The sequence below is a fragment of the Tinamus guttatus genome, unplaced genomic scaffold (genome assembly GCF_059628265.1).
Source record: "Tinamus guttatus ecotype Peru unplaced genomic scaffold, ASM5962826v1 Tinamus_guttatus_pri_ptg000052l, whole genome shotgun sequence".
NCBI classification, from domain to species: domain Eukaryota; kingdom Metazoa; phylum Chordata; class Aves; order Tinamiformes; family Tinamidae; genus Tinamus; species Tinamus guttatus.
In genome coordinates this window covers 5965607-5992939 of record NW_028288586.1, presented here as the reverse complement: position 1 = coordinate 5992939, position 27333 = coordinate 5965607, and the positions used below count along the sequence as shown (strand labels likewise).

General features: G+C 38.3%; 1 protein-coding gene across 1 annotated transcript in view; it reads right to left on the bottom strand.

The window, feature by feature from the left end:
- The window catches only part of BOD1L1 (biorientation of chromosomes in cell division 1 like 1), a 37634-nt gene extending 11983 nt beyond the window's left edge, over nucleotides 1-25651 (bottom strand). Inside the window, exons 1-17 of the mRNA XM_088540066.1 lie at nucleotides 25481-25651; nucleotides 24943-25067; nucleotides 23409-23599; nucleotides 21651-22262; nucleotides 21027-21176; nucleotides 19552-19721; nucleotides 18241-18364; nucleotides 17800-17944; nucleotides 17257-17332; nucleotides 10231-16366; nucleotides 8590-8657; nucleotides 7193-7262; nucleotides 4795-4847; nucleotides 3891-3969; nucleotides 2733-2812; nucleotides 2060-2144; nucleotides 1007-1080 (exon numbers count right to left, since the gene is read on the bottom strand). Coding sequence (XP_088396192.1) covers nucleotides 1007-1080; nucleotides 2060-2144; nucleotides 2733-2812; nucleotides 3891-3969; nucleotides 4795-4847; nucleotides 7193-7262; nucleotides 8590-8657; nucleotides 10231-16366; nucleotides 17257-17332; nucleotides 17800-17944; nucleotides 18241-18364; nucleotides 19552-19721; nucleotides 21027-21176; nucleotides 21651-22262; nucleotides 23409-23599; nucleotides 24943-25067; nucleotides 25481-25651 — 8409 coding nt within the window. The remainder of the gene's footprint in view (nucleotides 1-1006; nucleotides 1081-2059; nucleotides 2145-2732; nucleotides 2813-3890; nucleotides 3970-4794; nucleotides 4848-7192; nucleotides 7263-8589; nucleotides 8658-10230; nucleotides 16367-17256; nucleotides 17333-17799; nucleotides 17945-18240; nucleotides 18365-19551; nucleotides 19722-21026; nucleotides 21177-21650; nucleotides 22263-23408; nucleotides 23600-24942; nucleotides 25068-25480) is intronic.
- Between the last annotated feature and the right edge of the window lie 1682 nt (nucleotides 25652-27333).

Here is a 27333-nt window from a genome sequence, read left to right as displayed (position 1 = left end):
TCAGCATCTTAATTATCCTGTTTCTCAGAAAAATCTCTATAGGAACAGGGTCTTTAGCAGAAAATGTACCTCACTTTCAAGTTAAGCTTTGAGAGAAATCTACAAATAATGAAATTGGTCATATGCTCAGTTCACAAATAATCCTCAAAAATAAATTCCTTTCTTCTATCACTATGGAAAGTTGTTAAGTTTCCCACTGAAAATTTACTGAGGTCTAAGGTGATTTCTTTCTCCTATGGATCTCAGTGCCTCAAATCTTGAGGGAACAAATGATCTAGTCTTTAAAAGGTCCTCTTCCATTTCCAATTAAGAGGCAAAACTGCAAATGATGACGTTTAAGATCTTTATGAGCACCGAGTTATCCACTTCTTGAGCTGAGCAACAGCCTTCAATTTGGGTTCAGACAGTCTTTTACATACACCACTGCAGAATATGCCACAAATGTGACTAAAAGATAAAGAGCTTTAAAGCTTTTGAGTGGTAATATTTTCAAAACCTTGAGCAGTCAAAGTATTGGAACTCAGACCTGCTGCTATTCTGAAACTGATATTGTGTGTGTTCTGCACTGATATAGTTTTGGAGCATACTTTCTGAGAAAGTTACTTTCTGAGAAAATGAAGGGAAAAATGTGATCAACTGTGCTTTAAAAACAAGATATCTGAAATTATCCATTTTGATGGGTTTCTGGCACACTCTTGGTCCTGACTTCTTTAGACCATGAAACAAAGTAAATACTAAAGAAAACATTAAATGAAGTTCTTTAGTGTCTCTTCAGATTACTTTCTGCAGAGTTACTTCTAGGTAAATAATTAAGCACTGATACTTTGCACTGTGAGTTGATACTTTGCAATGAAGAATTACATGAGTGTTTGATTTAACAGTACCAACAGACAAATTTTCCCAGCTATTTTTGTTTGGTAAAGTTTTATTACTGCTGTCAGCAAAAATAGGAAGGCAAGTACTGCGAGCATACATTATCTCAGTTAGTTACCTGAAAAGCACTCACCTCTACTGAACTTGCATTTGATTCTGGATTCTGCTTCGCCTTTTCAGACATTTCCTGCTTGATAACGAATTCATCTGTACACACACACAAGAGCACACCTTTGTTTTTAGACATTGGAAAAGGTACATGAATATTGGCATTTAGTCGAAGCATTATTTCATTCAACAGTCCAAAATGCAACCTCCCTGAAACATCCAAACTAAAAACTTGATTTGTCTCGCACTAACGTACTGAATTTGTTAGTATGCCTCACTGGCACAGTCACAGATTTTGAATCTAAGATAAAAACAACAGTTTGAAGGCATAACTCTTAAAAAAGGCAAGATAAAGACAAACCACTACTTCGTTCTCTCCCATGTTCCAAGGAACAGGAAGCTGAGGATACACTCAAAATGTACTGCAAATCAGATTCAGAATTGTTGACAGGCTCACTGAAGAGCCAAACCTATCAACAGAGCAACTAGTAATAGAAAAGGGAATCACCCTATTCACATGAAAGCAGACTACTGTCACACTGAAGTCCATATGTTGAGGACATGCGACCCCTACTTGTTGGTTTTGGTAGGCTTAATGAATCATCTAAAACAGTGCAATTTATGCTCTTTCCTGACTGGTTTATCTAGGGAAGCAAAAAGAACTGCTTTTAAAGATGAGCATGTCACAGTTCTGCCAAGGAGGGGCATTTCTTACGTCTGACGAGAGCTAGAAGGTGGCCTTGTCATGTGTCCTGACTATACTATTCCCCAGCCAACTGTTTATTTCTGATGGGCTGCCCTACTCAGGCCACATCCTGAAGCTAGAGCAACAATGTGCACAGGTGATACCAGTGTACTCCTCTCTTCAGCCACACTATCATTAGTGGAAACATCAGTGTTACTCTAACCATTAAAGCATCTATCAAAAATGCATTATTTGATAGCAGTAGTAGAGTAGAAAACAACTATAGAATAGACACAGATATTTGACCAGGACTAAGATTCTCTTAGAATCATTCAAACGAAATCATATTTAGTACAGGCTCAGGAAATTGCCCTGAAAATGCATTTTTATTACCTTTTTCTTCCACATCACTTTTAGGAGGTGTGCATTTTACATCACTTTCTTGGGTCACTTCTGCAGTATCACCTAAAATAGCTTCCTGCATTATTTTGAAACAATAAAAAAAAAAAGAGCACGTTAGGTACATATTTAAAATTCAAGAAACACACACATAGCTGTTTCACTTAAGACCCTGTAACGTCTCAAAACCTCTGAGACCAAGTACCTTCATCAAAATTAATACACAGGATAATTCAAAACATCCTGCAATCAATCCTACAAGGAACATCTATTTTTCCTTAAATTCTGTTTTACACGCAAGGGTACCATTGCAAACCCAGGATTCGGGACTGATTCCAAACAGAATGGCCTTGAATGTGCTAAACTCATAACTATGGTGCAAGTCTGCCCTTTGTATCCCACAGCAATCTGGGTGCTGCACAGAGGTTACGCAGAAACCAGATGCCTGCTTTTTTTTTTTTTTTTTTTTAAACTGGTTGAAAAGCAAATCATTCTCTAGTCACAGATGCTTTTATTCAAAGCCATGTAGAAGTAAATTGGTTAATGATGAAAAATGCCTCCCCAAACCACTGAAATAAAAACTTGAGAGTTCAGTATTACCTGTGTTACAGTTAACACACGTTAAGAAAACAAACCAACCAACCCCAAAACCCACACATACACACACCTTGATGTTATTAGCTTTTGTTTTGGAATGCCAATTTTGCTCTTCACCATTTCTAGCATCCTGGACAATCAGTTGGTTGCCTGAAGAAAAATAAATAATAGTTTGAATTTTAAAAAGTGCCTCCTGCATTTTTTGACTTGACACTATTTTATATCAGTGCATCATTAGCATAAGTCAAAAGATTTTTTTTTTAAGTAACGCCTTGCTTACAAAATAGAAACATTTACATTAACAGAAAGTTATACTGAAGTTTGAAAAGACACTATGGTTATACAAAAAAAAAAAAAAAAAGAATTCTGTGATTCATTTCTCATGCATGACCTTAAAACTGAAGAGACACTACACAAAGAAATCAAACCAACTGCAACCCAACCACAAGAGGTAGTTAACACTTTATACAACACTATAACGAACACTGCATGACTTCTAATCAGTCGCTTCATTAAATCAGCATTCTTAGAAGCAGAAGAATCAAAGAAATGACATTAACAATTAATTTAATGCAATCTCTTCACTTTTATTGTTCTGCTGCTAGAGAGAAGAAAGCAAAAATTATTACTAAAAACTTTGGCTGCAGTTGGGGCAGGGCTTGCATAGATGTTATATAGTCAATCTCATAATAATGTCAACACTATTGACATCAATGACCACACTATTCTAGAAATATTATGATGTTGAATGGATTGACATCTTACTCACCTTTTGTTTCTAGACAGAACATTACAGTAAAACTTAGGACTTTCCAGACTAACATTAGGAAACATTCGACTCCAGAGTAAAACCTAGAGTTTTCCCTGGTGCTCTGTTTTTCTCAGCTTTATATTCCTTCCCAATGTTTTTATGCTTTGATAATATACACAACATATACATATATATACATATATATATATATATATATATATATATATATATATATAACATAACAACCACATTATTCTCTTCCATGCTGTAATTATATTTACTACTATGTTTTTGTCAAATGTATGAAACAAAATATTAATAGTTATTCTGGAAAGTAATTTTTTTTTTTTGAATTTGGAATTCTCCCTCCATTCTTTCCTCCAAAAAGTATCTTTGGCTAAATACACTAATTTCAGTAAAACACTGTTTTCCATCAGAAAAGCTTTAAACCAATTTGCGTAGATATGTACTACTTACATTTTTCTTTATCCACTGTTCCTGAAGATTTAGATTTCATTTCTCTACTTTTATGTTCTTCAGTTATCTTTTGATCCACCTAGGCATAAAATGCAAAGAACAATAACACTCTACCTTCATTTTTTTTTTCCATAAACCTTATAGGAACAGAATGGACTAAGTTTTCCTACTTGCTACTTTCAAATACAACATGCATTAAAATGAAAATCAGTAGTAAACATAAGAACAACAAAACAGAATTTGCTCCTATTATATAGCAGCATCATGAAAAAAAATTAGACTTCTAGTACTTTTAGAATTTCTAACTGCTATTTATTAAATAAAAAAGAAGCACTCAGTTTTACTACTATATGCTTTAAAAACACCATAGAGCATTAGCAATTTATTTAAAATATTTTTGGACTTAAATGATTTTAATTTTGAATTTAATGAACAACACTTCCCTATAGACAGAAAGAAAACAGTACCTCATTAGAATAGAGCTGTGAGCAATAAACATTTAACATAGTACACAGAAATGTACTTTGTCTCAAGAAAGCAAAATAAAAAAGACCAAACCCACACACTTTCTTATTCTTTCTCCATGTACATGTGGATCACAGTGAATGGTGTTAAAAGAACAGCTTTCTAATCCTGATCAAAGCCTCAAATACAGTTCCTCATTTTGTCCTTTATTCTCGAAGAGGACAAAACAACAGTTTTGAACTAGCAATATCACACAACAATACAAGAAGACGTATCTACTGGCAAATTCGAAAGAATAATTAGACATCCACCAACACAGCTGCACAATCTCAATATATATAGGCTCTGCATTTACAAGAAATACCATTTTCCCTTAGAGAATAATGTAAATAGGAATGCAAGTAAGAAAAAAGCAGAATAATTTACTAAATTTAAAAACAGAACTTACACATACAGCTTCTTTTTCCAGAGAAATACTCCTCTGCTGCAAACCTATTAAAGAAAAATCAGCAATAGTAAAATATCTACTTCATCTCTCAAACTATGCAATTTTCTTTTGATGATGCAGATTAGAAATACCCAAGCACTTTATCTCCTCCATAATCATATGTAAACAAACAAAATAAATAATACGCATAAATTACAGGAAAGGTGACAACAGCTAAAATATAGGTAATCATGAGGCTAGGATCATTTAAATATATGGTAATTCTGGAATTTCAAATACAGGATAGTTCTAGCACTTGAATGGGTCATCCATAAATTTGAAGTCACTAACCGAGATGTTAGATCACAGGATAGAATAAAATAGGCTGAAAATTATGCTGCACTATAAGACTTGACAAAGAACTAAGGCTTGCCTAGTTCTGGTAGCAAGACCTGTGGCTGATACAACACACATGCACAAGTTGTCAGATTCTGCAGAGCTAAAAGTTTCGGGACACTCTTGTGTCATATCATGAAGATACCGAATTAGTCCTTGAATTTAAAACCCAAACACCACTATTATACTACTTAAACATTCCAAGCACACAATAAGAATGTAAGTCCATGATAAAGCACAAACAATCTATGTATTTTATATAATTTGTAGTCAATTTCTTCAATTTACATGTTTTAAAAACAATTTTCTATGGCTATGCCCTTAGGTTGCAAAACATCTTTCAATTTTTAAAGTAGTGTCAAATGAAGAGCTAGATCCTACCCACTCAAACAGCAATGATATGTTTACATTCCAAGGAATCTTGGACTACTAAACTACTGCGTCTGCTGTTCATACTCATGACAGGACACACATCTGTCTTTTAAACAACTTCCTTTTACGTATGCTGAGATATATATACATTTATGTATATATACATACATATACATTTATATATTAAAAAGATTATTGAGTGGTGGGTAAGGAAAAAAATGCAACACTCTATGAAGAACAACAAAGTCCTATTCTTCAATGTGTGTCATATCCAACATGATTTACACAACAAATGGAGTTTTGTTAAACATTTTACACAAAACAAGATTATCACAGCTAATTCAATATGAACATCTTAAAAAGTTAATTATTGTCTGTCCGGGTGACTGAATGATCTGAAGTGGCCAAAATTTCCAGGCACTGCCAAGAAACCTCGCAACAAAGAAAAACTTCTTACAATTTTGGATTTGTTGTTCTGAAGATCATATTCTTCAAAATCATTCTCGGAGTATGTATTTTCTTTCTTATAAGCAAAGCATATCTCATCACTTAAATGAGCACACTACAACATTAAAATAGGTATGTGATTTCAACATCCCTCAAGAATAAGACTCTACAATCATCAGTGCTTCTAACTCACCTTACTACTAAGTCTTTTTTTTCTTTTTGTGATACTTATTTCAGCATACTTGTGTAAATAATTATAAAATAAGCTTTACATCTTTGCAAGTGTGTTCCTTTCTTGCATTTAGCTGCAAATTTCCATAGGAGGAAATGCATCTTTAATCTCTTTGAACTCTATATACAATAGTAATGCTGGTACTGCATGGAATTCACTTCAGTTTTGCTTGTTATTCCATTAACTGAAGATTAACTCTCATCTGGTACTGCTATAAACATCTTTGTAAAGCATCTGGAGCACAAAATTCATCAAAATGGGAACAAAGTATGGGTTTGCTCATGCTTTAACAGGGAAGCCAAACAATGGCAATACATTTTTAGCGTAGTGTTTGTGGAGGAAAACAGGATTTTTTTTCTGCATTTAAGATTAGTTTAGTACTTTTAAAAGTAATTACTGAGTATAGAGACAATCTGACTAACTGAGATTAAATTAGACTAGTTAGATTATTACCTACTTATAAGTGCTTTTCAAATCTCAGTGGACAGCCAGAAATACTCTCTTCATTTGAACATCAAGACTAAAGAAATAAATCTCTCTGAAGGTTCTGTGACTTAATCATACAGTACTTACTACTGTCAAATCTTCTCAGGGCCTGCTACAACACCAGAAACAAGGATGTTCTAAGTTCAGAAAAAAGAAAGTCATTCTCTGGGGAAGTTTCTGCATTTTGCCTGAACACAGAATATATTTCTTTCTCTTTATGGATTTTTAGATATAATGTTAAGTTTTTTTTTTTTTTTTTTTTTTTAAAGCACTGAAAACTTTTGACTCTTCTTTCAAGATACCATGTTGAAAGGAGGACTTCCCCTCCCAGGCAAATCCACATGACCCATTAAAAAGGTTTCAAGCAGATTTCCTGCTGGCTTTGTATTAATTCCTCTAGACACAGTATATATTTAACCTACAAAGAAATTCATGAGTAATAGTCAAAGCAATATGAAAATGTAAAGTGCTATCTACCTTTTTGAAACTCTTCAGTATGAAGATCCACATATACTTCTTCACTTCTTGGCCTTCCAGGCTGTTGAGACTAAACAAAAATGAAAGTAGACAAAAATATTGCAGACAATCAGAATGAAGTTATGTCTTATTCCCCTTCCTCATGTAAAGGAACATGTTATCACAAGGCATTTACAATAAAAACCTTTAAGGTTTTCTAATCAGACAGCAATACAAATAATAATAAAGAACTCTGGCCGAGCTTAGTCACATTACTGACAAATAATGCTCTGCTATGAGCTTGACCTTGGAGTTAAAACTGACATAATAAAAACGGGTAAGTTTAACAAGCTGATCTGAAGAGAATTTCATGAACATAAGGTGCTACTCCTACTCTAAGAGAAGTTCTGATTATGAGATTTATTTTAAAAATATTCACATTCATAGAAAAATATACATCTGCAGTGCTTAATAAACTACAGTCAACTCTTAGTGACTCATGGATTTACTTTTTTATTCAGGCTGCAGGTATTTACAGAAGCATGGAGAACACACAGCCTGATGCAGCACAAAAGGCAGATTTGGATATTGTAAACTCCTGAACATGGCTATCCTGACTTCAGGACCAGCTCAGGCTGGCTGACACCATAGCCACTTGCATTCACACCAATAAACCCCACCAAACAAGCTGACTTATTTTTTTCGCCTTAGTGGAACCCTTAGCACCAAACCCATGATATGGAAATATTTAATTGGTCTGCCCTGGGACCAATGAATCTGTTCAGGCCCAAAGGCAACTTTCAAATGTTTCTGAAAGGGTTATCTGACCCATATTCTCCATCAGAGTGATCATAATGTGGGCTTGGACCATACGCACACATGGACCATCTCCTGCATCTGAATTAACCCACCCTTCTGGAACAGACAGTGCAACTGTGGTTATTGGAGTGGCAAACTACAGCAAGCCTTCTTCAAATGTAGAGAGAATTATTCAATCTAAAGACTAGCATAAAAGTGGTACAATAAAACAAATAGCACTGTATGCTCACTATTTCAAAAGACTAAACTCATGACTATCAACTCTGTTAAGCAAGCATGATCCTTTTACAAGTACTATCACAAGCAGCATATTCACAGTATGGCTAATTCTAAAAAGACCAAACTTAGATGCTATGGAAAGGATGTGGCTGAAGATAATTGGTTCTACAAGGATAACAAGGACAACTTAAGGACAACAAGGACAGTTTAAAAATGACAGCTGCTTAGAAAAAATACAGTTAAATAATATGAAGAAATGATCCTTTGAAAGTTTCTAAGTTCAATACAGTTCTGGCTGCACAGAAATCAAAAGGTATAAAAATAAATACTAAAAAAGTACAATTACACAAGAAAAAGTATAATCAAAATTTTTAAGGTACCTCTTCAGTTCTCAAGTTGGTTTCAAGATCTAGTTCTTCTGCCAAGTTTGGCGATGCTGCATTACTTCCTAATTAAATAAAAATACATTAAAAGTATGTTATATTACATTTATCTCATGCTAGAGTAGGATACTATTCCTTAGTAGTTTCTCACAAACACGGCACGTGAATTTAATTGTAGGCAACGGATGCAACAGCGTTTTTCTCTAAAGTATACCAGTTCAGAATATAACTTGACTTCTGCAGAAACACAAGTAATTCTAAATACATAACCACTCAAATTACTTGTATTTCATAAAGACTGAGAGCTCAGTAGCTCCCGCTACTGTGAAAAGATAGTTGTTCTATAAAAACTTGAACTCCACGTGTTTTATCTCATAAGGGAGCAGCACTGCGCTTAAAACACTTGAAAGACAGACCATGCAGATGGCATTCTCGTAACTTCCATAGTCTTTTCAGACGCCTATTTCAGAAGCTGAAATGATTAAGTTGTGGTTGCAGTCCATAAAAATACCTAATCTGCTATTACCACTGGCATTCACAGAAGCTGCATCAAAAAGACAACATAATATCTGAATGTGGGAGTTTACACTTTCATGGCTTGTGCTTGCCTGTGTTGCATAAAAAACTGAGTAACATTTTACAAGTTTACAAGTTTAGCATCTTTTCTGACCTATTTCTAAAATCCCCAAATCCGCAGAGTGAACTTTCTCATCACAGGTATCAATAAAATAGCTGGGTATCTTTGTAAAGCTGTATTTAAAATCATATTATAATGTTTTAACGTATTTTTTAAATCATGGTGATGAGTCATAAGAGGGAGAAAGTTTTAAAGCAAGTACTTGATAAGCATTATCTTTATTTAAACCAAAGCAAAATGAATTAACAGATTTCTCCATTATTTCTTTTACAGTTTATTTTCTCCAAAATCTCTAATGAAGTAATAATTTTGAATTCATTATGACATCTACAGAGTTTATTTCATAAGCCTGGCACTTTAATTACTCTGGAAGTTTAAAGAGAAGAAAAGCTGAAAATAGTAGATTGTTCATTACACAGCATTTTAGAGACTAGAAACTGTGGAAGCTCATTTTACATTATTTTCATATCAATTTTTCAAGAAGCTAAAGAGTGATTAGTGCTGTATAGTGCTATAACTTAAGTTTTAGATCTAACACAACACTTTCTTTAAGTATTCATTTATATAGTATCATTATCTGATTCTTTTAGTAATGTGAAGCAGGACAATTTTAAATGTATCCACAAGACAGAAATTCAGTCCCAGCGAGTGAATAAAACCATCAAATAAGTATTCAGAGAAAATCTGTAGTTAAAATTAAGGGTGGCCACTCAATCTTCACAACTGCTTAAAAGTTACCGTTTTAAAATGCTGAAGAGACGTCTAAGTGAAATGCATCCGTATTCTTTTTAATCACTCTTATGCTCAAAGAATCACATGCTAAAATGAGCATTTATCATCAATTCTTAAATAAACTATTGAAACTTATCTGGCAACCTTCAGACAAACAAATCTGTTTAAACAGTCTAAGTTATTTCTAACTATTCATGGTAAAATGCATTTATATCAGCTTATACAAAGAAGAGAAAAAACAAAAACAAACAAACAAAAACGAACCTCACCTGAATTGGAGGTTGTTTTACTTTTTTGGAAAGTAACTTCAATTCCAACATCATCTATTTTGACCAAGTTCATCTTGCCATCATTTTCATATAGTTCTTCTCCACCCAACACAGGGGTGTCACTTTTTTCCCTTAATTCTGCTTCTAGGGTCACTTCACTGTGGCTGGTATTTACAGTTGCAGTTGCATTTGCAGAAACTAAGGAAACAGCCTGTGCCCTAGGCTGTGGAGTCCTTATTTCAGAAAAGTCACTTTCTAAAAGCAAGTTTGAATTAAATTCATAGTCTGTATTCCTCACGGCTTCATTCTCCGTTGCTGCTTCTGAAATCACACAGGGAAGCTCTGATGCAACATCCTCATGGGATACATGGGCTTCGGCTTCCTCATCATCTTCATTTGCCTCTGTGGAAGGGCTTGGACTCGCAGCAGTCTCCGTACTAACCTCCACACAAAGGGCTTCGTCTACACTCAGAAGGTTCACTGAATTTTCATTTGTTTCTGTGATTTCACTGTCTACTGTGGTTTGAGATGTTAATGACACTCCCCCCACAATACTCTCAGAGGTCTCATTTTCTCTACCAATGACAAACAAAGAATTCTTACTTTTTTCTGGACCTGCAGCTGAGAGGATGCATTCATTCTGGTTAGCTGTATTAAAAGTTTCCTCACTTTTTTCTTTTACTTCTGTACTCTCAGCAGCAAGCTGACTTTCTTCTATGACTGCAAAGGTAAAGAGACTATCACACTCTTCCATTGTGCTTAGTGCAATCACTGCCCCTTCCTCTCTTTCTCCTACACTTGAAGCAGTGTGTTGATCTTCACTGTTGGTAGGATCTCCAAGCACAGGAGCTCCACATTCTCCCACAAAAATCCTTTTGCTTTTTCCATCTGTATTGAAAGCTGCTAGTTCAGACTGTTCATCTGCAGTTTTATTGGTCTCCACAACCTTATGTTCCTCTGATGCATTTGCAGAGAGAAGGGCTTCGTCATCTCCTCCTGCTACAACGAGCTCCCTTTCAGCTTGTGGCGCTGCACTAATCAGGACTATCTCACATTCTTCCGTCATACTTGTAGTGATCATAGCAGCTTCATATCTTCTTTCTGTTTCTGAAGCACTGAGTTTGTTTTCATCTTGCACACCTACACTAGACATTGGAGCTTCAAAACATTCTGCTGTACTTGTAGAGATCATCACGGTTTCATTTTTTGATTCTGTGTCTGAGACAAGTTGAACTGCCTCTTCTGTAACTTCACCAGACATGAGGATTACTTGTTCTTCTACAACACTTGTGGAAATCATAGCACACTCATCTTTTTCTTCTTTGCCACTAGCAGTTGGGTGACTTTCATCATCATCATCTCCTCCTGCACTGGATGCGCTGGGCATAGGAACTTCATATATTTCCATATCTATAGAAACCATACTATCCTCATTTATTTCTTCTGATCTCATAGAGGGGAGCTGGCCATCATATTCAACAGTGGCACTTGACATAGGAGTCTCAATTTCCTCCACAATACTTGTGGAAATCATAGTGCACTCATCCTTTTCTTGTTTACTGCTAGAAGCATGCACACTCTCTTTAAATTCTGTAGCTGTACTAGGCATTGGCATCTCTGTGCCTTCAGGGTCTATTAGGACCATAGAGCTTTCCCCACTTTCATTTGTTCTTGCTACAGTGAGAGGACCTTCCCCAGCATCCATAGCTGAATGTAAGGGAGCATCACTTTCTTCCACTGTACTGGTAGAGATATCATCACCTTTATTTTCTTCTTCCTTGTCAGCAGAAGTAAGAGAATTCTCATCTTCCTTTGGAACTGCACTGCTTATAGAGCCATCAAGTTCTCTGCTGCCAAAGGACACCATGGCATTCTCGAGCTCCGCTGCAGTACCAGCCTGACTCTTATCCTGCACTGTCATAGCACCAGTCATAGGACCCTCACATTCCTCAGCATCTGCTGGAATCAGGGTATCTTCATGTTCTCCTCCATGTGCTGTCAGGGCATCCTCTGCTGCAGTACTGGCGCTGGTTACACTGCTTTCAACGATTCCTTTGGCATTTTTGCAGTTTGTGCCACAATTACTTTCTTTCTCCACACCTGTCATGCTGTCAACACTAAGCTTATTTATATTTGTGCCAGCCACTCCTGACTCAGCTTCCATTTGTTCAGCAACTATACAAATAATGGAACTTTCACCTTCTTCTCCACCTAAACAAAGGACTGTGCTCTCACTTTCCATTCCTGTACAAGTAGAAGCATGCTCAGTTTCTTCATTTCCTCTTCCAGTACTGGTCACAATATCCTCACCTTCTTCATCCTCCTCTTTTGAGCCTGTACTAGTCACAAAGTCCTCATCATCACAAGGACCTACACTGACCACAGTGATGCTGGCTTCTTCCTTTGCTCTTGTACTGTCCATTAGGCTTTCACATTTTTCAACATCCAAACAAACTGCAAACCCTTCATTGCTGTCTTCTAGCCCTGTGCAGACTACTGAAACTTCAGCATCATCTTCTGGAGTTATGCCTGTGCTTGTCACTGCACTTTCACCATTTATAGGATCCTCACATTTGTCACTACTAGTTTCACTTGTGGCACTGTTGTTTGTGTCCACTTCTATACACGCACCCGTTACAGTACTTTCTCCTTGGGCATCTGTACCAGTCACTGAGCAGATTATAAAGTTATGACTTCTCTCTTCTGCACCTGTGCAAGTCACAGTACCTTCGTGTTCTTTGAGCTGGCCACCTCTTACCACGCTGCTACTAAATTCACCCAAATTGTCACCACTTGTGGATCCTTCACCTGTTTCTGTCCCTGCACTGGTTACGGCACCATCGCTCTCTACTTCGCCTAAACAGGATACAGAACTTTCAAGTTTGCCAACATCTCCAGAAGTTGAAGTTTTTCGCTTTTCTTCAGAGCCTGCACTAGTTACAGCATCATCTTTTTCTTCCACTCCAGCGCTGTTCACACTGTCTTCAGCTTCTACTCCACTTGCATTGACTGAATCCTTACTACTTTCTTCTGTGTCAACCATGTTATACTCATCATTTTCTTCTTTTGTACTAGTTAGGAAACCTTCACTTTCTGCTAATCCTGCGGTGACAACACCACTCCCACCTTCTTCAGCTGCTGCAACAGTACACTCACCATTTGCTCCTGTGACAAAGTCACCTCCCTCGCTACTTTTTACCCAGATGCCGGTTGTGAAGCCTTCATCAGCTTCTATGCTTGTGCAAATTAATGTCACCTCACTCTCTTCTGAGCAAGTGGTTGTAGCATCACTTTCCTTTTCAGAACGTGATGCACCTTCAGATCTTCCTTCTCCTGTACTAGTGGCTATTACAGTGCTCTCGATTGTTTCTGTGCTAGTTCCTATCACAGTGGTTGCAGTTGTTCGAAGGCTGCTGTGCAACAAACTAAGTTTACTACTTCCTGCACTGCTACCTACTGCACTACTTTCATTTTTATCTTCCATGCCAGTCACACCACTCTCTTCTTCTCTACTAGCTATAACAGAGTCCTTGTCCGCTTCTTCTGGAACTCTTACTAACACAGAGGAAGATTGTATCGTATCAGCAATATCACATACCTCATTGCTTTTCACATTATCTATTATCCTGCCTCTTTCTCCCTTTGTAGAAGGGTCTGTATTCAAGCATTCTCCTTCCTTTCTTTTTAGGTTTCTTGGGGCAAGTTCTTTTGTTGTTGCATCTTCACAAGCTTCAGTTATGTCAGTCGTCAAGCTTTCATCTTTTATTTTAAATTCACTCCTTTGAAAACTCTCCAACTTAGTTGCTTTGTCATAATCTTGAACACATAAGTTAGCTTTGCTTTTCATTGCCTGTTTATCGGGTAGGGGAACCTCACTATCCTTTTGGATGCTGTCCGTCACAGCATTGTTGCCATCATCTTTCACAAAATAACTTACTGAGGCACTGCCTTGTTCCATGTATGCGGTTTGTGCTGCATCATTCTTTAAAGTGAAAGCACCTTTATTTAGAGAAGTCCCATCTGAATTAGGGCGTTCTTCTTTTGATGTACCACCCGAGGAATCTGTAAAATTGGCGATATCTGTAACCATGGTCTTCACATCAGCAGCATCTTGTCTGGAAGAGTTAATAGCTAAAGGTTCATTATCTACATTAGGGTTTATCACAGTTTTGGAATTCTTTGGTTTTTTGCTGTCTTCTGAAGATTGATCCGTATTGGGAGCATTCAGTAAGATTCTACCACTTGTTTCATATACAATGCTCATCTGGTAAGCCCCTTGCTTACTGGGGCCTTGATCCATGGAAGTTTGTTTGGACAAAGAGTCTAAGGCACCTATGTCTTTACTAGGGATGCTTTCCTGTTTAGCAGTTTTTTCAACTGCAGCCAGAAGCTGAGATTCACAAGTATCAAGATCTGCCAAGCTGCATTTTAATTTCTTATTTGAAACAGAAAGAGAGACTTTTTCTTTTGTTGTATTTTCAGCATCTGTAGCTTGGAGTGAATTCTGAACCCTTTTTCCTTCAATTTTAGGTATTCCCTGTATTTTTGTTTGTTCCAAATCAAGTTCCATCGGCTGTCCCTCATGGGCAGAATAAGAGGCATCACTATTTGTACTTGACCTCTGAAGGGCTGGAGTGCGGCTGGTGGTAGTTGTGCCAACTGACTGCTTTTCCTCTCCTGCTTGCACATATTGGTTTGATATACTGCCTTTTCTATTTTCACACAACGTTTTCTTACTTGATTTTTTATCCATCGCCATTACAGTGCCCAACATTTTTTCATGACTACTATCTGTTTTTCTAATGTTTTTATCCTCTAATTTGCCATTATCTTCCTTTTTCTTTATTTCCTTGTTACTATGCTTTAAGCTTCTGCTTTTATGAGTTTCAGATAACCTTCTTTCTAGTTTGGAGTTGCTTGAATCTTTATCACTCCTGCTTTTCTCTTTTACAGATCCTCTTTCTCCCGAATGTAACTTAACTCTGTGACTAAAGTCTTTTTGTGATCCCTGAGTTGATTGCATACCACTTTCAAACTCAAACACACCACCACTTTCCTCAGAATGTTTATCTTCATTTTTTGATTTATTCTGTTTTTCTGAGTTATTCTCTTCGATGCTCTTATCTTTGTCTAGTTTCTGAACCATGTCTTGTTTTGTTAAGTTTTCCTGTACCTCTGTTTCACTTGCTTTGGATTGTTTACTATGACTCTTTGACTTAGACTTTAATAAAAACTTGTCTTCTACAACACTCCTTGATCTTCGTCTATCTTTGTGAACATTATCTGCTTGTTTCAAATTACAATCAGAGTTAGGTGATTCTACTTCATGTTTGTCTTCTGAGTAACTTTCACTCCTCCTGTGTGATGCAGAAGCAGCTTGTTTTGAGGCACTTGTAGAATCCTTTTGTGGCCTAGAATCACTGAGTGACCTTTTAGACTTGTGTTCTGCTCTTGATTTTTCAGTTGAGAGATGCCTGTCTTTTTTATTTTCTTTACGCAGCAACTCTTCAGCTTTTAAAGTATATTCAGAAATGTTTTTTCCATCTTTTTCAGATACTGATATTTTCCGTTCACTTCTATGCTTAATTTTTCTTTCAGATTTGTCATCTGAAGAAAGTTTTATTTGCTGATTATGCTTCTGAGCACCATCCTCTCCTTTCAAGCCTCTCTCAGAAGAATGGAGTTCAACCTCCTCACTTGATTTATGAACACTGTCTCCTTTATATTTGTGCTTTAAAGAAAGTTTATCTTCAGAAGCAGTTCTTTCCTTTTCACTTTTATCTCTGTAAGACTTGGCTTCTTTTTTGGCAGCATTTTTTACATGTTGAATTTCTGCATCACTATCTTTTTTGGGATGTTTTTCATTCTTAAATACAGATTTTTGCTTCTGTAGCTCTTCAGTATTAACATCTGCTTTATCTACTTGTTTTTTTGAATCTTTTATTTCACTGTCCTGCTGGTTTCCTTCAACCTGAAGATGGGTGGATGTTTTTCTTTTATGTTCTTTCTCCATTTTAGAATCAGTTTTGTTTTCTTCAGCTGAATGCACTGATTCTGAGAGCCTTCTAAGAGGTTTAGATATTTCATTTTTTCCCTGATTATGCTTCACTTCTTTTAAAGAATTCTTTTCACAAGCCTACAAAAGGAAATCATACAGATAAGCAAGTGTTACATAGTTCCTTCACTCTGTAACTGAACAGAATTGTTCTCCATAAGCACATTATATCAGGGAATCCACTTACTGTAATAAAAGCTAATCGTATAATGTGAACAGTAAAAAAAAAAAACCTCAAAATGTGAGATTTTTTTTTTTACTTCAAATATCTGCCATTGTGGGAAAAATCACAAATTTGTGGTACAACCAACCAAACAAAAATTAAGCTCAAGCATTTTTAACAAGAGTATCACTTTAATTCTTTTAATGATTTTTAAAATTATTTTTAAACGGACCATTGTGACTACGAATATTTCACAAAATTTTAAGAGCCAATATGCTAGCTGGTTAATGAAAAATCTGGATCTCCAAAAGATAATTCTTGATTTTAAGCAATTTTTCCAGCTATCACTTTTTGGTGATAACATTAGTGGTAAAAAGTCCCAATCTGAAAAACAAACAAATGAAACAAACTCTTTCCTGTACTGTTTGGGCTACATTCTGTTTTCACTTTAAGCTTTTCTCCATAAACCTAAATAGATCAAGCTCTTTATATCTCTGGGTATAAGACATGCTTTGCTCTTTTTTGGACCCAACGGGCTTTGCAAAATAAGACCTTAAATTAGGTGCCATGTATATATCAACACTAGACATAATAGTTACATAAATCTACACTAGCACTTCTAAGAATTCAGTAGATTCACTAACTTGAATGAAAGAACTAGCAGAAAAAAATCCTAATTCATAAAAATGAATGCAGCAGCATTCAACTTAGCATGTGCATATTTTGAAAGTTATACAATTAAATAAATATGAAGTTTATTTACATTAAAAAGTTTGTTGAAATATGTTTAATAGTTTAAGATACCTACCTCATTTGTCTTTTGCGTATCTTTAGAGTCATCTTCAGATGGCTCATATTTCTTTTTCCCACTATCTTCAACATGCCTGAAACAGTAAAAGCAAGCAATTGAAAAAACAACAAACAAACAACAAAAGCCTGCAAAAAGCATGCCTTCACAAAGGGAGATAGATTTTTTTTTGTAAAGAGAAACATTGAAAGGATTCACTATACAATCTAGTAGACATCTACCAGAAACACAGTCAGATCAGAATATAATAGTTAATGGAAACACATCATATGAATTTTTCACATTAGACACACAAACAGCTGCCTATTCTCGTGTATTTATTACCACATTGTGTGAAAAGCCACACAAAGGCTCCTACTGCAGCCTGGCTGAGCAGCAATACAATAAGCAGTCACTACTAATGCCTCCATTTCACGCTTATTAGCAGCAAAACTGCTCATACATTTTAAGAGGACTTTTTAGAAGACTATTTACAAAGCTCAGCAGGACCTTTTCAAGCTGAAAAAATGAAACTTTATGCCTTATGACCAAACACATATATACCTTGAATCTCTTTTTCTTTTTCTGCTCAGGAATACTTTTTTTTCTAAAAATTTTTGTTCTTTAAGTACATCCTTAATGCTGGTTCCAGTAGCTTTTGATTCGAGGCTTCTTGCCGAAGGTTCTTCTAAGTTCAAGCCACTTTTTCCTAAAATACAGGACAAAACAGTGAACTACAGAAACATCTCTTTATATTATTGTATTATTTGCAAATGCAAAGTGCAGAGTACTAATCTGTAGGTGTGGCTGCTGCATCTCAGCAATATAATCATAGGATATATGAAACTACAGTAAAAATATTTTCATAAATAGTTTTTCTGTTGCATTCTAGCAAAACCTTAGGCTACCAATGTTTTTACCTTGGATGCTATTTTTCTCTCTTAAGAAAAGAGGAAAAGGAAGACCTCCAAAACCCCCCAAAGTTAGATACTATATTTCCAATACCTTTAGCATTTTGACTCCCAGTTTTCAGTGACTTTGTCTTTTCTGCAGCTTTCTGTTTACGCTTTTCTTCAAGTCTCTCCCTGTTAATTTGTCTTCTTAGTAGTCTCTCTTCCTTTTCTTTGGCCTGAAGATATAAGAACAAGGGAAAGACTATTTTTACCGTTGACCAAACAAGAAGTACTCTTTGATTATACAGGTATACTTTTAAATCCTGTAGACATCAAGATATTTTACCTTGAGGCAAAAAGTAATAAAAAATAAATAGCTATTAGAAAGACAGTTAACTGAATCCTCTAACACTTCTGTGAGGTAAAATTATGCTAAACCTCAAAGATTCACTGTGGCTTGACACTGCAAAGAAAGGAAAGCTATGAGTCTTTCTTAAAGTATATATCCAAGATATGGGCCCACAATCAGACTGCACAGTAGTTTATAAGTCTCATTTGCTCAGAACATTTTTCTTCTAGACATACTTATCTCTCCAATTATTTAATTTTTTTTCCATCTTTGTATTTTATCATATTAAATTGTGTAAGTAAAATACAGACCCTGTTGTATCCACTGTTATTGAGGCAAATAAATGGGGAAAAACTATGCTATCCTGATAGCATGTATTTAGCCAAAGGAGAAATATCTAAAAGAACTGCCGGCCCTTCAGGTGTGCAGCACAGTGAATGTGTTTAAACCTCTCTACCCATTCTCACTGCCATCAGACATGGTACAGACCACTGGGTTCATGGACAGGAAGAAATGTATTTGTAAGCGGACAGTGTAAGGAAGTAGCCTGCAGCCAGTTCAAGCCTGCTCTACATGAACCACACACACACATGAAAAATGATATACTTTTTCCATTCAAACTACCACTAAATCTACTGAATTGTCACTAAGTCTCCTGAACACAGTAATTCTCAATCTCCACATCAAGTGACTCAATTGAGAATGAATTAATCTACTGCTGTGATTCTGCAAAGACACTTCACATAGTTAACAACTCCTCTGTGAACACCAGAAGCGTGTTCATTTTAAAGAGGGAAAAGATTGTTGGGGTGGGAGGGGAGTGCGTAATGGCTTGACGACTAAAAATCTCCAAACTATACCCAGCAGAGCACTTTTTTGGAGTACAGTCCTTCAAATCATACAATACTGGTCAAAGCGGGAAGAAGGGGCAGCTGAAACACACAAAACAAAAACACCCTCAAAACCCTGCGAATTATTGCACTTTAATTTTTCAGTACAAAAATTAATTTTCTTAATTGGTGGTGGTGGCTTAAGATGCTGGAATTTTAGAACTGTAACAGTTCTCAGACTTACAATGCACTGACGCCGTTGCTCTACGGTTCGTTCATCATCGGAGTCACTGAAGTACTTGGAGTACAAAAATGGCTTGTGAACATAAGCGTGACGAACAGGTTTCGCTCTCCCATCACCCAACTCGCTGGCCTGAGACTTCGTCTTACTGCGACTGTTCTTCTCCTCTTCATCTGGAAAAGAAAGAAAAAAAAAAAAACAAAGTTTAGAGATATGTTGATAAAATATGGCAGAAGTTTCAACACGCCAAGTGCTACCTTATGACAAGGTAAAATAATACATCTACTTTCTTTAAAAATACAATAAAAACAAGAACAGTAATATACCAAAATATTGTTAGATCAAAGCCTGAAAGGGATATTCATCCATTTGTGCACATTATTCAGGCAAAAAGTTGCACATTACAAAAAGGACAATAAACTTGGATAAAACAGAGGTGCTTGCTCTCTTAAAACATATAAACCCAACATGATTTACAGGAATCTGTCCACTTATCAAGCTAATATTCTGCAAGAAATCAAAATATAATTTCTGCTATGTCCACCAAAAGATCAGAACTTAAAAATTAGTTTACTGAAATATATAAACAAAATATTTTTGTTCATACTCGTGAGTACTATTCAAGTAAATATATCTATTTCATCAGGTTTATTATGAAACAAGCAAAATACCATGCCATACAATAAATTTGTGTCCTTGAAAGGAATATGTTTTGTTGTCATACCTGAATGCAAACTGTTATATTTACAGGTCAAAGCCAAAATGTTGTCTGGCAATAAGTGAGCAATTCAGTGCTTCTAAATAATATTCTTAGAGACAAAAAGATAAATTCACGGCATACTAGAGACAATTCATGCAGGCTCTTAAGCACTCTATCTTGTAAGATGGAAGTTGTCTTAATTACAAAAGTCACACATTTCCAAAAGCTATAGAGTTCAAAGTCTGCTCCAGACCAAGAGAACACAAGGAGGCAAACTGCCTGGCAAACAGCTTTGGCGCTTTAAAATTCATTCATTTTTTTTTTTTCCACTGTGGCCGTACAGAATTTGGCTGTCCCTGCAGTCAAAAAGCTCTAACAGTGCCCTGATCTGCCAAGTCATCTTTACATACTACCGTAAGGCACCAGACGAAGCAGTCCCATGTTAATCAAATTAATGGGGAACAGAGGGTAAAAATCTCAAAGCCAAAACCCATCGTCGCTAAGTGTTCTTGTTACCTATGAAACACTGCAGCACAAATAAGATTTACATTTTGAATGTATCATGCTATTAAAAGACAGACTCAAAATATGTACCATTATTCAACTCTATTAATTGCAAAAGCTCTATCAATTTCGCATTGAATTCTTCTGCATAAATAAGCACAATAAAATATACTGCAGAATGTGGAATATACAACATGATTTCCTCGTGTGTCAAAAGCATTACATACTCTTTAGTGTTATTTTACCACCAGATTTAACAATTTGTTCATTTTACCATCTGATGTGATCTCTCCTTCTTCAGTACTCTCAGAAACTGCAGCTTCCTCTTCACTCTCCTCTTCAAAGGAAGAAAGATCACTGGTATGGACAGAGCTGACAGTGATGTCACTGAGTACATCCATATCTGAATCTATCAAAGTATGGTCTTGCAAAGGAGAAAAAAAAAAGGAAAGAAGTTATAATGCACTACACTGTATTTGCAAAGCTTTTCTTCCCAAAACAGTTATTTTGCCACTGAAAATGTACTGTTGTCTTAAGAGTGAGAAAAAAAAATGTATTTATAACTTTGTACAGAAATATTGTTAGACTGACTTTACTTAAAACAAAAATCCCGCTGAGGTACAGTTAGAAGCTGTATGAAAACCAGACTCTTTGGCCACCTGCCTTCACTCTGGTGAGCTTTCTCAATCAACATGTGCTTGAATGATCAAGGATGATCAGATTCCTGATGCGAGTTCCTCAGTTAAGAATGACAAACAACCACCTGTTTTGCAGCTAGAAACATTCTGCAGAATCAGCACAGCTACTTGTTCCAAATATACTTCCAGCATACCTCCCAAATACACTGTTGAAAAATAAACAGCCATATCCTAAGGAAAAAGACTCTCCCACATCATACCTTCTTTTGTGCTTTCAGTTGTTTTATGTTTATTGCTATTTTTCTCTGGAACTAACTGTTTCAGTGATTCTGACTCTCTCCCTTGCTTTTCCTCTTTTGGCTTTGTAGTATCATCACTTTTCTTTGAATGGTCAGACTTCTTCTCAAGTTTTTCTTTCTTTTCTTTTCTTCTTTCCCCTTTTTCAATGCTGTCTGGCTTCCTGTCACATTTATCAACCAATTTATTCTTTTGATCTTCACTTTCCTGTTGAATTTCCTTACTTGTAGAAGTTACACTATTAGAATCCTTTGCTGCATTTTTTATTTCTTCGCTTTGACAGGGAAGCTCATTTAAATCTTCACACTTTTCAAACGTCTCTGCTCCTTCTCCAGAAAGATCACAAATTGCTTTCTCTCTGTCTGGCAAGTCCTCTCCACTTCGGTCTCTCTCAGTGCTACCATCAACACTCTGCTGAGTCAAGAGTCTTCTCACAACTTTGTCATTAGTCTTTGAATTTAAATTCTCCATTGAAGCCCTCGCAGAACTCGCTTCTTGATTAAGAGAAGTAATTGTTTCCAAAATGGACATTGCATCACTAGCTACGTTGCCACTAGGAGCGGTAGTAGGCACACCTTAAAGAATAAGAAAACATAGTTTTAGCTCATCAAACTTTATAACAATTATAACTTTCCTGGAAGGAAATATTTATTTCTGGAGAGATTACATTTGAAAGGAAGTAGTGTTTCAGATAGTATATGCATCTAGTAAAACAAAAATACTGTTACTCTGTTTAAAATAAACTAACTTAACCAAAAGGTTTTGAATCTCACTATATAGACACTCTGGATTACAAAAGAGAAAAACAAGAAGCTGCACTTGTAAAATGATGCAGCTCTTGTTACCTGAGTTGCTTTGTGTCATATGGCTGTTCCTGAGATCATTAAAGGAAGCAGCAGTTGTCTATGAAGGATGTTCTGGAAAGTGGACTCACGATACTGCATTTTCAGACTTCATGAAGACAATGAACTATCAGAAATCCTATATCATTTTCCCATTCTCTTAGAAGGAACTTTGAAGATGGATGAGAAATAGTTAACTGGACAAGCACTAAGAATTGCAGCTGGCTTGTTAACCAACTTACTTTAAAGGAAGTGGGCCTCACAGGAAAAGAGCTAGGATTTAAATAAAGGGTCTGGTTACAACTAGATAGACTGCTCTGGAGCCTCCTTGGAAGGAAAGAGTGTAGAGCTACCTGCAGGAGTGTTTAGAAGCATATACCATGTTTTGCAACATAGATGAAAATCATAAAGCAAGTGCTACATTCATAAATAAGAAAATGGCTGATTTAGAGTAAACTTAAGCTCTTGAGAGAAGCCTTTCAAATTTTACTGCACACAGTAACTGCAATAGGACAGTTAATGTCTTGTAGATGATCTCTTTTGATCTAACAATTCCTTAAAAAAAAAAAAAAACCTTGTAGCTCTTTCTAATCTGACCCTATAATACTTACAGGGCTAAATCTTGTGATGAGCTTTTCTACATTAAGCTAATTTCTTGTAACCTCAGGTAGAAGAGACAGTTTGGTGCATGGTTGGCAATTCTCATGCCTTTAGGTTTACACACACAGCAAGAGATAAATATTATGGTACACTGCCTGGAGCTCAGCTTATTAATACTGATGCTAAGCATTTTGTGCTAGTAGTAAACCTAGTGAATGCTTCCTCTCTTGAGTAAAACAAAATTCTGGTAACAGATTGCTTAGAGTAATGGTAGAATACCTTGTACTGTAATAGAAGCATCTGCTTTCTCCTCACTTGAAGCTGTACTGGGGCCTGCCTCCTCTTTGTGATTCAGTGTGGCTAAAAATTCATGGACAGCTTTCTCCACCTGAGGTCTGAACGTGTGGTTGATCTTTGGGTCCACAACCTGAGAAATAATTCTGTCAATTCCAGATTCCAACATTCCAGACCTGGAACAAAGTTACATTAATACTTAATAAGGAAATATCTTTTCAAGAGCATCTTAATGAAATATGCTCATTTAGGTGTGAAGTAAACATGTTTAAGAACTCCCGGTGAAGCATTAACATATTCCGAGCACCACGAGTATACTTAGTTAGCTACCTTCATTTCAACAGCTCTAACAATGTCTTATGAACGTAAAACATTTCTTTCCCCCTAAAAAACTTATGGTAAAGAAACAAAGTGCCCCAAACATAGAGAATTAAAATAACAAGTAATGTCAACATTGGCTATGCCTAAAAAAAAAGTTAGTTGTAAAAGTGACCATCATGGAAGAACTTAAGAAGAAACACAATCTTATTGTTTTTCTCTATGGGAATTAATTATAGGAAGCACAAGGCACAGATGCATACTACATCAGTCATAACTACCATTGTTTTTTCCCAAAACTGTCTGACAGCTCAGAGTTTCGCTGCTTTATACAAACTCTCTCAACCTTCCAATAAAATCAAATAAATCATAACAGAGAGCTTTTTATCTACAGCTTTATCCAGTTCCCCTCTACATTCCAGAAATGACTACAATAACTCTTGTCGCTATTGCTTATTAAAAGAGAGCCCAAGATTCTCTTTACCAATTATTAAAGGCATCATTTCATTATCAGGGAAAAAAATAAATCCCTTCTCAAAACCCTTTTTTGATCCAATTTAGTGACCAAACCCTTCCTACTCTGAAGAGATTTCCAGATGTTTCTTATGACTCTTATATGCTGAAAACAAACTAGATAAACATTCATGAATCAACATAACACTGAAAAAGTGCTTGATTTTGTTTTGACATAACTAAATATTAGTTCCCTGACAACTCTTCTCTGGCCGGACAGATTTATTTCCACTTTTTTTGTTCTATGAACTTAAGTTCATGCTCTGCAAACCTTAGTTTGTCAAATTGTATCATGCATTAATGGATTTCTGCTCCCTGTAACTTTACTTAGAGAAAATAAATACAGTTCCTATTATCATCTAATTTTGAGCCAAGTGAGAAATTAATAAGCAAATAAAAGAGTAAAACCGAATTCCCTAGCTAGGATGTTGCATCGTGAGTCAGATACAAGCTTTCCATGCCTGGAACAAGCCAGGTCAGACAAAATAATAGTTGCAGTGTAACTCCAACTAATGCTGGTAAAAAGTTGCTATCTGAAATAGTGGCATCTTTTAAACATTAAGAGAGAAATGCTTCTTTAGAAACAGGTTTAAAGAAAACCAGGGTTTTACAACTAACACAGGGTGTCAGTCATGAAGAAGAGTGCATAAGCGCGTTCAAACAGACGATCTCCAAATGTTTCACTTACTTGAGAACCTGCTGCCTAATGTTATTTCTCAGCTGGTTCTTGTTGAGATGCGGACTCCAGGTATGAGTGGCCAAGTGGTTGGAAACAAAGTTGTCAACCCGCTGCCTCAAGTTCTGATACGCTGGCTAGAAGAGACAGGGAGGTTAGCTGTGGCCCCTGGAAAACACTGCTGTCCCCGGGGCATGGCCAGGGGCAGCAGGAGCCCCTGGGACGCAGCTGGGCCAGCAGGAGCCTCTCAGAGCTCTGCTGCAGAGCACGAGCCGCGTCCCACGGGCCTGCGAGGCTGGAAGCACCCAACGCGGCCGCTCGCGTTGGCATCGCCGGCCCACACTCTCCCGAACCGCGGGGAAGCCCAAAAGGGGCTTTAACGCAGAGTGGGGCACGAGGGCCGAGCGGGAGCCGTCGGCTGGGCCGCACCGCGTGCCCCCCGCGCAGAGGGGCCGGGCCGCGAGGCCGCGCTCGCCAAGAGGCCGGGCCGGTACCGTGGGGCGAGGCAAGCGGCGCGGGCCGAGGTCCCCCCGTTCCTCCCCTCCCGCACCTTGGTGTCCACGTCGGCCAGGCAGTCACGGCGGAACTGGTCGAAGAGCCCCTGGCTCTTGAGGTGGTTGACGATCATGGAGACCAGCTCGGGCTCCGCCGCGCTGCCCGCTCCGGCGCCCGGCAGCGGCGGCGGCTGCTGCGGGGGCTGCGCCTGGGGGTTGGTGGCCATGGCGGGCGCGGCGGCCGCCTCTGCCGGCAGGGCCGGGCGCGGGCGCTGGTTACCGAGCAGCGGCCGCGGCGCCGCTGCCCCGGAAGCGAAAGGGAACGGAGGGAGAAAGCGAGGGAGGGCGAGAGGGGACGCAGCGGCGCGGCCGCCAGCGGCGCCATGGGCGCCACGCGAGCACTGCGCGCCGCGGCCGGGCGCAGCCGCGGCGCCTTCAACGGGGCGGGGACGGCGGCGGCGCCGCTGTCGCCCTGCTCCGGCCGCGACCCGGACCCAACCGCGCCACCGGGCGGGAGTCGGGGGGAGGCTGTGGGGGGAGGGGGAGCGACGCTGTCCGCGGTGTCCGCCCGCCCGCCCACCCCCTGCGGCGATGGCGGCAGCTCCCCGCGCCACCCGGTCCCGTGAGGCGCTGCGGGCAGCGCAGCCGCCCGTCGAGCCCGACGCCGCTGCGCGTTTCCCGGCGGCGGCACCACCGCCCCGCCCGTCGCCCGGCCCGCGCCGCCCCTTCCTGCGCTCGCCGCCATGATGGCGGCGCCGCCCCGCGCGCTTCCTCCCCGCGGCGGGGGAGGGGGGGAGGCGGTCGTCCTCCCACCGCCCCCTCGCGCATGCGCGCCCCCCCCCCCCCCCCGATGACCGTGGGGCCCCGGTTCGCGTCCCGGAACCGCCTCAGCCGGCCGCGCTGCTGTACGTGAGCGCAGGCGGGATGCGCAGGCCCTGAGGGCCGTGTGAGGGCTGAAGCGGGGCAGCGGGGTCCGTGAAGAATAAATCCGTAAATGGAGAAATTACCTTTTCCTGGGACAAGTTCGTTCATCCTAATCTCCCGCATTTGGGAAGATAACTTGTAGGGCCACTGAGTGACCGAGGAGGAGTTGGTGCGGCCGTCTTGTCCTGCCTAGCTCCCAGGGTGGAAAAGTGTGAGGGGAAGTGAAAGAAATCTGTGTGAAAATCGAAAGGCTTACAGTAGAAGAAAGGGGATTCGGCAGTAATAATGTTTTGACTGCACAAGTTCTGTGGTGTAATGAGTGGAGATTCCGTCCAGCTACAAATAACTAGAAATTGCCATTTGCAGCTATAGTATTGATTAAAAATCTTGATCGTCAAAGCAAGAGTTTCAGGATTGTTACTGCAGACTTAAAAGAAGTAGACCATAAGCTCCCCACTAGTTTTCCTATGATAAAAAATCTTGACAAATACTTAAAAATATTGTGATTTTTTTATCTTTGGAGGCCAGAATAACTAAAAAAATCTGGCCTTTGCTTGTGTAATTTCATATTTAATATATGATGCCCAGAAGGGTGAGAGCTGCAGGGTTTGGGATGGGAGGGAATCATGCATCCCTCCATAGGGAGAAGTCTCTTCACTTCTGACTGTTCTTACCCATGTAACAGTAAGCAAGAAAGGGCAGAAGAGAACGGTGTCATTTTAGTAAATGCATCTGATTTTAGAAATTGTTTGATTTAACTGTGGATGAAACTTCCAGAGCTTATGGGGAAGCTAGCAAATTTTTCAAATAGAGCGCCAGGGAAAAGCACTGCCACTCACTTTTTTGAGGGGGAAAAATAAGAAGCCAGCACAATGCAAAAAAAAAAAAAAAAAAAGAAGAAAAAAAAAGAAAAGCGTGATTGTCTAACAGGACAGGCGAGGCGCCTGCCTCACCGAGTAGCGTGCCATTAGCTACAAGATGTGTC